The sequence below is a fragment of the Colius striatus genome, chromosome 15 (genome assembly GCF_028858725.1).
Source record: "Colius striatus isolate bColStr4 chromosome 15, bColStr4.1.hap1, whole genome shotgun sequence".
NCBI lineage: Eukaryota > Metazoa > Chordata > Aves > Coliiformes > Coliidae > Colius > Colius striatus.
In genome coordinates this window covers 15,696,791-15,709,912 of record NC_084773.1, presented here as the reverse complement: position 1 = coordinate 15,709,912, position 13,122 = coordinate 15,696,791, and the positions used below count along the sequence as shown (strand labels likewise).

At 41.4% G+C, this 13,122-nt stretch overlaps 1 protein-coding gene across 22 annotated transcripts in view; it reads left to right on the top strand.

The window, feature by feature from the left end:
* Positions 1 to 13,122, top strand: part of MAGI1 (membrane associated guanylate kinase, WW and PDZ domain containing 1) — a 332,909-nt gene that overhangs the window by 241,910 nt on the left and 77,877 nt on the right. For all 22 annotated transcript variants that reach the window (XM_062008019.1, XM_062008018.1, XM_062008017.1 and 19 more), the window contains exon 3: positions 1,882 to 2,001. In XM_062008019.1, coding sequence (XP_061864003.1) covers positions 1,882 to 2,001 — 120 coding nt within the window. The remainder of the gene's footprint in view (positions 1 to 1,881; positions 2,002 to 13,122) is intronic.

Below are 13,122 nucleotides of genomic sequence, written 5' to 3'. Positions count from 1 at the left end.
ACTTGTGGAAAACATCAGTGAGATGCAGGCATGGTAAATTGATGCTCTTTCAACTTCTGAGAGCTGAGATCTTCCTATTAGCTTCCAGAAGCTTAGCTTCTTTATACTTTCTTCAGTCTTTTGTAGAGGCTTTAAGAAATTGTATGCCCTGAGAAGGAAATGCCCAGGGGCCAGAAGAGTCCCACAGAAGTGAGAAATTGTGCTTTGTTAAATGTTAGGTATGGTTTCCACATCTCTAAACTTATTCCCAAGCCAGCAGATTTGTTATGGCCACAGCACTTGGACACCTCCAGCCTTCTAATGATGCTGTTTCTTCCAAAGTTCCGTTTCCTGAACCATCTGTAAATCTCAGCTGTACAGAATCTAACAATCTCCTAACCTACAGAATCGTGGAAAATAAAGACTACTGAACAGAAATTCATCCTAATCAACTAAGCCGTGCTCAGTGACCTAAAATGCAGTGGCCCAAGCCATCTTAGCAAAGAGTCATGAAATGACTCATCTTACACCATGCTTCAAAAAGGCTGTAAATTGGTCAGAAGGGAGAAGAATTTCAGAGCTGGCAGAGTAGCAGTGATCAGAGCCCCGTTTTCCATGAGTGCTATTTAAATTGTTGAGTGCTAGAGAGAGATTCCGTGTAAATTATTACTCAAAAGAGTAAGTATTTCTTGAACTGGAATGAGCTCATGGGTGAACTTCTGTGAGAGGAGTTTGCAGGTTGTCTCTTTAGTAGGCATGAGTGGATGGTGCATCAGAACTATCTCACAGTACTTTTTAATGCTGAATTAAAATAATAACATAGAGATAACATAGTAAGAAGAAATATAGGAGATAAAGTGATAAGAAGTAACAAAAACTAGAAGGAAGCTGCCTATTCTGAGAATACAGATTTCAATTCTAGGGAAGTTGAAGTATGAGAGACTGAGTGATGGGTGTGTGTGGAGCTGCCTGTGCTTGTTAACAGGGAGAGTGGACTGCAGTGCTGCCCCTATAAACAGCTCCCAAAAGTTCCCCTGGTTCTGCAGCCCTCGGGATGAGTGTCCATTGGAGCAGCCTGGGCAGAGCTGCCTGGTCTGTGAGGGATCCCACAATGGAGCAGAGAGGCCCCGTGAGGAGTCGACTTGCCCTGAGGCAAGACAAGCGACAGGAGCCATCAGGAAAGCTCTGACTTCAATTCCCATTCCCCACCCCACTGTGCTGCTCTGGGGAGAGGAAGAAAAAACACTGGGATCAGGTGCCTGAGAAGGGTGAGGGGAAGGGGATCTTAAAGGAGCTGGTTGGGCTTTTTCATCTTTTCACCCTACTCTGTATTCTTTTCAGTTGGGTATTTGGTTTGTTACATTTTTTATTGGTGGATGATTGAATTAAGTTTCATTTTCTTCCTCAAGTTGAGTAGTCTTGTCTGTTTTGCCCAGGACCTTAAGTGGCAACTGAGCTCTCCCTGTCCTTAGGCGGTTCCAAAAGGCCCTTGGGACTTTTCCCTGTCCGTGAGTGGCTGATGGTGGTCCTTTGTTCCTAGATAGACCTAAACCACACTGTGCTAATGGTAGAAGGGTAATTGCTGCCATGTTCCCAGATACCAAACTCTTCCAGCTATGTTTCTGTATATGGTATGAGAGATTTCTTTGCCAGAGTGCCTTTCTGGGAATATCAAAAATGTTGTTGGGTGGAACAACTGGTACTGTCAGCTCAGCCTAATGTCCTCTTGTTTATATGGAGCCTTCTAACTGAACTCTTGACACTGCTCTGTTTAGCTCACTGAATTGTATTTTACAGATAGTGTTGGATCTTTATTGACTTTTTATATTTACTCTTTATATATCTACTTTTAACTCTCAGTAAGCAAACAACTATATTAACATGGCTGCTTTTCCTTTTCAGGCACAACCCGCCCTCCAAGAGAAGGAGAAGTGCCTGGTGTGGACTATAACTTTCTGACTGTGGAAAAGTTTCTGGAGTTGGAGCGAAGTGGGACCCTTCTGGAAGTAGGAACTTATGAAGGTATGGAGCCATGGGCAGTGAAAAAGCACTTCAAGTAACCATGGTAGGACACCAGACTCGCAACACCCTCTCTCATGTTAACCAGCTCAAGTCAGGACCTTATGCTCTGCTTCCCTTTTCTCTCTGTACCCTCAGAGAATTCCAATATTGCTACACCTTTGTCTTTTCCCTTCAAGTCAGCCACCTCAAAAGATTAACATCAGTAGGCCAGGAAAATCCAATATGAAAGCTTGTAAAGAAATACTGAAGGAAGATAGCTTGGCAGTGAATGAAAATGCATCTTTTCTTTGTATCTGCTATGGCCCATCTTGTTCCCTTTTTCTTCTCTCCTTCTGTCTCTGTCTCTCTTCATCTGCCCTAAATACACATCCTTCATCACCCAGTTGTGTCTCACTTTGCAGCTACATGATGCACTGCACTGCCTTTGGCCATGTTTTTTCCTTCCTAGATAATTACTTCTAACTTGGGTCATTGTGTTGATCCTTTTTGCAGCACAGCTTTACAAACAGCAGCACAGAGACAGCCAAGGGGCACTGAAGTGTCACTAGGGTGAGAGCAGGAAAAAGATAACTTTGACTTCCAAGAAAATGCAAAGCAAATTGGCCATATTTAGGTACATAATAGGATTTGTGTAACTAAACCTGCAATCTGTATCTCCTTTAAATTGAGTACTCCTTTTGGGATGGGTTTTTTTCTTCCCTCACCCCCTGAGAACATTTTAATGTAACTCTTGAAAAGATGTGTTACAGGTTTGAGAGTCTTTCCAGTGTACTTGCAAGGACTTAAATGGATCTTGTTGTAGGTACAAAAAGTTGAAAAAGCCTCATTCTTGCAGCCATTAAGAAACAAAAAATACATTAAAAATATGAACTGCACACAAATAGCTGATAGTCTTTGAAAGGTAGTTGTCAAATATGGACAAAGAAGATGATGACGTGGTTTTCAAGCTCTAAAAAAAAGTCCTGAAATGCTGTTTGTTGATCTACTTTAAAAACTCCCTTGTAAGGTCACCTTTAAACCTCACACACATTCCCCACTGCAACCAATTGCAATGTCAAATCTGGTTTGCAAGAAGATGCCAAATGTATCATTTGGTTTCCCTCCTCCACTTCTCTGAACTGATTAGCTCCATCAGTGCCAATGCTAACGTTCCAGCAGCAGAATTTCTCCAAAATGAGCTTTGTCCCCTCCATGTTTCTAATTATAACACTAAATTAGTTTTCTTTGTCATGGTGCTCGAAATAGATCAGCTGAACAGCCTCGCCATTACTTCCTGATCGTATTTGTTCTGGTGACCTTTCCACTTGGAAAGACAAAATGGGTAACTGTCTGTAAGCTGGCTCCTGGGACATGCTGGGAATTAGTTTTCAGGAAATGCTGTACCCATCTGGGACAGTTACAACATGGTTGTTTCATTGCTTATATGATTGTATGCAGTAGCAACTAAACTGTTTAGATTTCACGGCTTGTTCTCTTGAGTTGCTGAAGATGAGGTTGGTTTCTCGTAAATCTAATGCATATTTCATTTCTGTGGGTGACAGAAGTGCCTGAACTTTAAAGGAATAATTTGTCAGAAGTGCTGAGGAGCCTCTTTCTCTGTTGACATCAGTGATGCTGGTGCATCGTGGTTCCGCAGAGCTGGCCCATGGAAGGAAAAATCAATAAGAATAAAGCAAATAATGATGATGCATGTTTGCACATATGCATCAAGACACATTACTATTTGATTGTAATGTGAAATAAATAAAATTCATTTTTCACTTACAGCTCCAAGAAATGATTTTGCTGCCTTCTGAGATGTCTTTAATGGCTTTGTTGTACTTTTTTTGGAAATCTTATTTTACAACTGTATTGATCAAGACAGTGTTGATGTCGATTAGATCTTGAAAGGTGGTGTGATTCAGACTCAGTGCTGCAATCAGCAACAATTTTGTCTGTTAAAATCTGCCAAAAAACCCCAGATCATGAAGTTAGACTTCTAATGGCCAAGTTTTTTTTTTTCTTATTGCCCAAGTCTTAAGATTACTTTAATTGTCCTTAGGCTGCAATTTCCCACCTTTTTTTTGGACTATGCCACCATGAGGAAGTTGATTGTATTTTTGACCCTACCAACCACAGCTTATTCTGAACCAGAAAGATTGAACCCAGCAAAGAAAATAATCTTCTATTTCTCTCTGAAGAACAATTAAATAATAGATTTAATGCATGACTTTTATTACTAACAATACTACCTATTGCACTGAGTAAGAATCAGTGTCAACCCCTACTCTTCTATGGTTCTATGATAGGGTTGTGTTTGATTATAATGTAATTAGATGACTTAGAAATGAAGGAAGGGGAGGCTGTGATTGGAGAATAGTGATGATGAATGAGGAAGCTTACATCTGCCTGGCAGCCACAAGCTCATATGGCTCAAGCAGGCTGATGGTTCAGGGTCAGGGTGGTCCCAGGGTCCCTTCTGGCCCATAATTTGTAAGTGTCTGCATGTGACGGTGACAGAAATGGATGTCTGTCCCGTTTCAGCAGCTGTGGAGGAAGTCTGACTGCAGTGATGAAGAATAAAGGTTTGGTATTATTGGATGATGGTTGTTTGCCTCTTGAAGGCATAAAGCCACCTGGATACTGACACTATCATTGGGAAAAGCACTTGCAGGAAAAGGCATAATACAAGCATCTGTTTAGTAAGTTTCTGAAGAGAACTTCTGGGGAGAAAGTTTAGAAAACAGAGCTAACAGAAGAGAGGCAATACACAGGACTTTAATGCTGATACAGATACTATTGATTTAGAAAGAATAAAGAACAGGCAGAAGAGAACAGTTGGAAACCATAAAGGAGTAGGAGAGTGTATCAGGTTTTGAAAGAGCAACCTGGGTTTTGAAAGCACTCTAATTGATTGCAAAGAGAAACTGGAAGCTGAATAGGACAAAAAAGGTGTTGCCTACCTACTGAGCTGCATAATGCCATTATTATTTCTTCTGGTGTACTGCAAATAGGTTTCTGTGGGCACTTTTGATAGATGTAGAGCAGGAATGGCAGTTGCTTTTCTGGTCACCTGTCATGTCCCTGATGGGTTCCACACCCAAAATGCTCCAAAAATTGTGATCAGGTAGCATTTGCAAGCCTTATTTCCCAAGATTGTCAATTCTGGTTTGAATGTGCTGATTTTTAACCATAAAGCCTAGAAACTTCTTTTTTCCCTTTAGTGAAAGCTAGACTTTGAACACATGGTTCTGGGAGCTGGGGCTGAAATCCTGGAAGCTGTGATGGTGCCACAAGTTTTGGTGCTTTTTGCACCAGGTGCAGGCTGGTGAAGCTGCACACAACACACTCGAGACAGTTGGTAATTCCCATTGACTCATTAGGAAGGAAGGATCTTCTTAGACTGCACGTTGTGTCGGCCTTCTGGTGGCTGGGAAATCATGATAATTGTAATCTCAGGCATTTATTGACTGCTCCTTCGGCGCATAAAGTGCTGACTGATGGAAGCAATTGTGTAGGTTACTAATTATTTAGCAATTACTTCTGCATTTGAATTGCAGGCTCTCCCAGGGACCCCAAGGGAGGGCTGCTTTGAGCAGAATCATAACTTCTAGATTTTATTCCTGTTTCTTCCCTAGCAGCTGAGTGGCCTTGGGCAGAGCAGGTAACTGCTGTGTACTTCAGGCTGCTGGCCTGGAGAATGTTAAAACAACACTTAATTCTTTCTTCGTTAATATTTCAGCAGATACCCTGTGCCTGCAGTTATCAGCTATTACAAATAGGAGGGAGAGAGTGGAAGCAACGGTATTTCAGAGGGCTGTGCTGAATGCAGCAGCAGAGATTGGTGCTGTGCAGAGGCACACAGGGACATTAGTGTGGTGGCTAAGTTTTGAATGGGGATGGCTGTGTCCTCAGGGCCTGGCAAGGCTGTATTAATGAATGCCTGCCCAGCACTTAGTGATCCTCAAAAGAAAAAGTGCTGCACTTTATAACATGTGAAGGGTTATTACATTATAGCGTATTATTGTCAAGACATCATCTTTCATTCTCGGGACAAGTGTTATGTGATTGCCAAGAGAAGTAATACGTAATCTGCATTAGTCTCATGACTAAGATGTAATGGGGTGAGTTGCTAACGTTTTCAAAGTGTATAAAACTGGCTACTGTAGACAGGGTCTCTGATTGCGGGACTTAATGAGTGTAATAAATTATCTTAATAGTGCTGTTAGAATTTCAGCTGAAGTAGAGAGGTGTATTCAGCAACATGCTTCAAATCAAGATGCTGTTTGCCTAATTTGTCTGATGTGCTAGCTCTCCTTGGGTTTCTCTGCTTTAGCAAAATGGCTGCATTTTCTTTGCAACTCTTCTGATACTTGGCAGCCTGTGAGTCTCACCAACTTGATGCCACCTTGAAATGAGAACTGTGGCTGGGACATGCAATGCATGACAGGAAGATTGGGCGAGCAAGGGTGGCAGATGCTGGGGATGCCCATGCAGTAGAACAACATGTTCTGCTTAATAACATAAGATCCGCTTATTACCGTCTCCATACTACAGATTGACTCAATAAATCATAACAGCTCCTTTAGCACCATTACAATGTATCGTGTCAAATACCCACTTATTAACCTCTGGGCACTGCAGAGATTCCCCTTCTTTCTTTTGGCTTTTATACTTTGTTTGCTTGTTCTTTGTTGTTGTTGTTATTTTTTCAAACCTCCAGTAAGGAAAAAAAGACAGCACATCCCTGTGTTTGTGCAGCTTATCAGTGTTAAGCATGAGTGCAGGTGTGCCAAAGTGTCATCTGATAACAATGCTTCATTCTACAAATACCTAAAAGGATAACTGAGTAACTATCTTTCTCTAAAAGCAAATATTCAAATACCTGATAGGGTTTTTTTACTATTTTTGAATTTCCTATGTCATTCCTGGTCAGCTTCTCTCTGTGCAATTTCAATAAGTTTTTCAGTATGAACTCTGTCTGAAATTGTTCATTAGCAGCTTTTGATGCATTTTAAAACACAAACCTTGGGGGGAAAGGTTGTTCCCCAAACACCTCTGACAAAAAAAGGACATAGTGAATTCGTTGCTTTTTCCTTTTTTCAGGTTAAGGCATTGTTTACTCTCTGCCCACTACCTAATGTGTTGAAGACTGTTCGTAGTAGTCGTTTGATAGTTGGCAGCCAGCCAGCCACGTTTTAGCATCGTTTCCTGGTACTGGATGTGCTCAGGACTGTCTCTAGCACTGGCTGCTCCTCCCTGGTGTTGCTCAACTCCTTTGCAGCTGGGCATCCCTTGTGTGCCAGGAGGCAGCCAGGAACAGCACGGTGCAATATGCACCTTCTGTGTCAGCAAAACCTTGGTGGGACACATCCTCATGCTGCGAGTGTGTGTATAAATATTTAAGTATTTTTAAGAATGAGAGTTGCATATTGCAGGGGCTTAACATGGTATTTTTCTGATTCTTATAGTCTTGTGCTACATAGGATGTGTTACAGCTGCTTCTCCTGTGTTCTCTGTATATACTATGCTCATTTATGTTCTCTACTAATGTTTAAAATCTTTTTACATGTGGATATAACTATTGCTGTAGCACAGCTCAGAAAACACCCTGAGCTTCCATAGCAGTCTCATGCCTCATGCTGCCAAGCTCTTACTGCTTATGTGTTACTGTAAGTGTCTTTGTTTTAGAGAGTTTCCATGCATTAAATGTGCTTGGACACAGCTGTACATGAGTACATGGACAATAGCATGTGGCAATACCCAGTGATACCTCAACACAGGAAAAATCAGAGTAAATGAGACTGATTTGATCTGCAGATGATTCTCTGCTATGCTGTCATTGCTTATAAGGCATTGCCTATAAGCCCAGAGTGATCTTTCAGTTAGCCTCACCATTAATAACTGCAAAAACTGATACAGAATATATTATTTAAAGCAAATTGGATTAGCAGATATTGCAGGTGAATTTCTCTGAGCTCTCTTCCATTGCCTATGTTTTGCTTCCGATCCAGATGCTGTATCTGCAGCCTCCTTCCAGTTGCCTGGATACTCCAAATTTCCTCAAGGCAGTTGCTAATCAATGTGCAGTTGCAGCTAGGTGAATCCCACAGACAGCAGCCAGATCTGTCATCTAAATAAGAAATCTGTAGCAGAATGTGATCTGGGAAGAGAACAGACAAAACACTGTAGCAAGAGCACTGCTCCCAGGAATCAATTCGTCCCATGCTAATCAGACACAAGCACTCTTGCTAGATCAGATGAGCAGAAGCTCTTTGGCTAAAATTAAGGGTCAATTGGTTTGGTTCTTGTACAGTACAGAGAAGAGCAGCCGCATCTCTGAAAAGAAAACAATTACATTAATAATTACATTTAAAGTCTTTGTGTCAAGGCCTTGCTTAATTTGCTGCTTATCTCCAAGCCTCTTTGGCAAAATATCCAATTGCATCAAGACAGTAAGCTATGAACTGCTTTTTAAAACATGAGCAGTTAATGGAGTCCTTGGTAGTACAGAATGGTAGCTTTGAAGATGAGGTGCATTTCTTGTGGACATGGGGTCCTCTGTGCTACACAGAGACTTTTGTGTTTCTTGGGATTTCTGTAATTGCAAAATTATACCTCACAGTAGGTGTCAGTAAATACAGAACTGTGAGAACTCTGCTCAGTCCTTCCTTGAGAGAAAAATGCCCTCCCAGTCCCAGGCTGAAATCTGTTTGCATGGGAAAAGCAAAATAAATTCTCTTCCTCCAGAAAAGAGAATAGCTACTGCACAGCCAATGCCTCTGTATCAAAGTAACTGAAATACACAGTTTGGAACCACATTGTTCAATTGATGGTGAGCCATTAGGATTAATGCTCAAGTTTGTGCTTGACTTTGCACACAGCTTCTCAGCCTTTCACCTCTTCACATCAGCTCTGCCACCCTCTCTCCACCCCAGCAGCCTCCAAGGTCTCATCACTCTTTGCAAGGTGAAATTACTTGCTTTTGTATCTGTTCCACTTCAGACCCTTTTACATCTCTGTTCGTGTACATTTTTACCTGTTCCAAAACCAGTATCTTGGATGAATAGAATCCTTTCAACTGTATTTGAATTGAGTGATGGTTGGCAAACATTTTTGTGGATTAGATCCATAGTTCTTTACTTAAGGCGAGCTAATTGGTGTATTTTTGTGAAGGACACTTCAGATTCCAGGTCACATAAACGACTGGAGTTTATCTGTGAATTTACTGCCTGTGTTCTGTTGTTTTGAAATATAAGACAGATTAGTTTTCTAAAACTGAAAAAGAAAGTTATTTCAGCTGACAGCATTGCTGTAATTCATAAGCTGCAGGACAGGGTAGAAGCCGCTGTACATTGTTTTCATTGATTATGATCACTGCTTGAATTGGCAGAGGAAGCAGTGTTGTGGTGATGCGAACTGTCTTATTGTTATGATTAGCTGTTACCAAAGTCTAATTATGTGTAAGCTACTGACACTTAGAGATAAAGAGATGAAAAGAAATCAATTCATTCCAAATAGCTATGCTGGTTTGGGTTTTTTTCATTATTGTTATTTTAATGCACTCTCCAGAATGGTTCTTTGGGGTGCATGGATCAAGCCATGGCTCTGGCTGCAAAAAGCTGCCATCAGACTATGGTTGTGATTAAATAAGTGTTAATCAGCCGGAGGCTGAATAAAATAAGGGTTAGTGAAAGATGCTGACAAGGAATTGAGTTAATGGTATGTGCATCTGCTGAGTGAATGCATTGTTATTAGCTGTTAATTCAGTTACATAGGCAGGATCCAAATGTGATGGAGAAGAGAGGTAACCACCTGGTTCCCATAGGAATCAGACACGGGGAAAGTGCTGTTTCTGCCATGCTGGCTGCTTCAGAACTGGCATTTTCACAGAAAAGTAAGTTTTCCTGCTGTCTTGATCAAGAAAACTCCTTCATTTGGGAGGCAGGCTGCTTGTTTCCAGCCTTTGAGACATCATGTTAGGGACACAGTCCTCATAAGTTTTGCAGAGCATCACCTGAGCCGTTGGGGGAGCTGAGCACCCCGGGGAGCCCTGCCATAACTACTGTGCTGACTTTAGAAAATGTTTTGGGATCCTCTGGGATGACAGATGCTTGTGTATGCACATGTAACATGCTGTTAATAATTAGTGCTGATTGGATATTCAGTACAAATTACACTGGCTATGAAGTTAGCCCCTTCTTTAGGCTTACAAGTGGCTCACAAAACACTGTTAAAGCATATTTTAAAATGTATAGTTTTCCATAAACATTGACAGATTCAATTTGCATAAATAATGTCGAGTCTGAGTGTTATAAAACCCACGCTGGGCTGTTCACTGTCAGTTGTTAATGGTGCATGTTTGGCTTTCTGAGTCACAGGGTAAATATTTTCTAATTTCTAGGATTAAACATGAGTTTTGATGATAATTTGAAGTGCCAATCCCTCATAATGGTGCGTCTGCTCCCATGCCCAGGCCTTCATACCACATCTTCAAAAAGAACTCCTTAAAGAAGAGAAATAGGTCTGTCTGCATTCAGCAAGCACGTGGAAAAGAGAGTATTTCTAATTTCCCTCATTTTCCATGTCACCTGAAAGCTGAGCTGGAGCTTTCATTTGCAGTTTTTCATCATGAGCTAGGTTTCTTTTTTCCCACACCTGTATGTCCTTGTGTGAATCTGAAGGAAGAGCTATGATTTTTTGGAATATTGAATATTGAGACTGAATCTGCCTCCTGTGGAGGTAAAAAGAAAAGTTGAGACCCAATGGCTGCATTTCCCATATTCTGCAACACATGCAGAGCCATGCTTAGTTTCAAATTCCTATTTGCTCTGTGTATATTTTTGTATATACTTGTAGGCATCCTCTAAGACAACACCCTGTGTTTGGTAGAACAGAATTACTTACTAGTAGTAGTACCAACAACCATGGATGGTTTGAAATGTGGCTAATGATTTTGGTGCAAGCAAATCTGAAATACTTTAGGGAAGCCTACTGTTCTGCTGATGAACAGCTCTCTGTGGACTGCTAGGAGCTCTAGCCTTGCTTGTTGCTAGAGGAACTGAAAAGGAGCAAAACTCAACGATATAATCATGTATTCTCTGTAATTGGAGGAGGGATGGTAACATCTGTGCTATATTCTTGTGCAGGAGAAACAAAAATCCACACTAGCAACATGTATGTATCTGCTTCATCCGCTTTGTTGCACCCGTAGCAAAAACATTTAACCATTTACAGCAGAGCTGACATAATTTTTGCAAAAACAGTGATGTGCAGTGCCATAAATAAAAACTGTTCCCACATATATGGAACACAATGGATCTCTGCTTAGCACTTAACAGCCTTAGAAACACACATTTTGTCTGGAAAACAAACGAATGATAATCACCCTCCTGAAGTAGCAGCATTCTTTGGGAGAAATGCTGAAGAGGATAGGATGGCAGCAGGGTAGGTTATCCTTTTTCTGCCCACCTACATTTATATTTTCCCTTTGCATTCTCTCCCCCATTCCTCCTCTTTTTATAAAATATAGCCCTGCAGTATCTAGAGCATGAGAATCATTTCTCTAGCAGAGACTGCAACCTGCTTGAGGAGCCTCCATCCCCATTAGAGGCTCTTTCCAAAAGTAATTTCCCTCTCCCTATAAATTATGCATCAATGTACATTTAAGATTCTGAAATGATGAACAGAAGATGAAAGCGTTGCAGAGTGTTGCTGCTCCTATGGAGCTGAATCCACGACGTTGTGTACAGGCTCAAACACACCTTGTTAAGACAAACCTGCACGTGTTGCTGTCCTAGTACTCGGCCGTAAAAGCATGGATAGGAGCTTAGCTGACTTCTCTAGCCTCAGATCTGTGAGAAAGAGCTTTTCTCCTCTTGGAGAGTGATCTTCTCAGATAGACCCTGCCAGCTTGAGCCAAGGTGATTCCAAGTCTCTTTTGTTCCTGATGCATCCAAAGACCTTCTGGAGTTGCAGGTTGAGATCTACAAGTGTTAGGAGACGTGATCCTTGGGGCCTTGCCCTAAAGATGACAGCACACACAGCTTTGGGGTTATAAAGGACTTATATGATATAAAGGGAAAGGCAGTTCTGTCAGTGAAACAAGAGCTGAGATAAGCAACTGGTGCTTCCAAACTGAAAAAATGACATGTGTTTGTCAACATTAAGCATGTGATGGCTGAGCAGGATGAAATGCGTTGGGTGAGCTGGAACTGCTGTGTAAGCAGTGGGGCAGGTCAGCGCAGAGTTGCTCAGCTACCTTTAAACTCAGTGTCGTATCTTGGTGTGTGAATTATGTGGTTGGCTTCTGCAGCAAAACCACACATTGCATGTGCATGAAAATATATGAAAAAAAAAAATGTTTTGTAGCACAGATGAGGTTACAAAGTGCCTTTGGCATGTGGTTTCCATCTAGTGTAACAGGGGTAATAAAGGGGCACGTTCACTTTCTGGGGAATGGCTATTAAATATATAATGTAATTATGTACTGAAAAATTGAAAAATAAGGCTTTCAGATTATGCATAGCCTATGGAGGTAGGGGAAGAATGTAATCAAATGTACATGTGTATTTTAGAGAAGAATTCTCTGCTGCTGCCACAGTTGAAGCTATATGTGTGCAACCCCACATGGGTTTATACAAAGCTCTATAGGGGAGCATCCTTTGTATTTTGTTATGCCAAAGAGTATGGGGAGGGTTTTTAAGTTCACCCTTGAAATCTGAAGGTGGCAAATGGAAATTAATAATAATTCTTGAAAGGGAAAATTTGGGAAGTTTTCTATAAAACTATTGAAGAGATAATTGTATAAAAAGTAGAAGATATGCCTTGCAATAGGCCTGAATTCCTGCAATGTCCAGTGCCATGGGAACCAATTCCAGACCTGAGATCCCTCTGGAGCGTTTCAGGGCAAGTCAGGCACTACTGTGACATTGCCATAGAAGCATCCCAAGCACTTTGCACTGTTTGCATCACACCTGGTGATGGCTGCTGAGAGCTGCATGTTTGCCTAACAATGGGTGCATCTTTGTCCCTTCAACTTTTGCTTTAAGCTCTGGTTGTTCACTTCCACCCAACTTGACCCAGCCGCTGAGTTTCCTCTTTGAAGAAAGTAGTGCCATGTGGTACCTTTCCTTTTCTCTT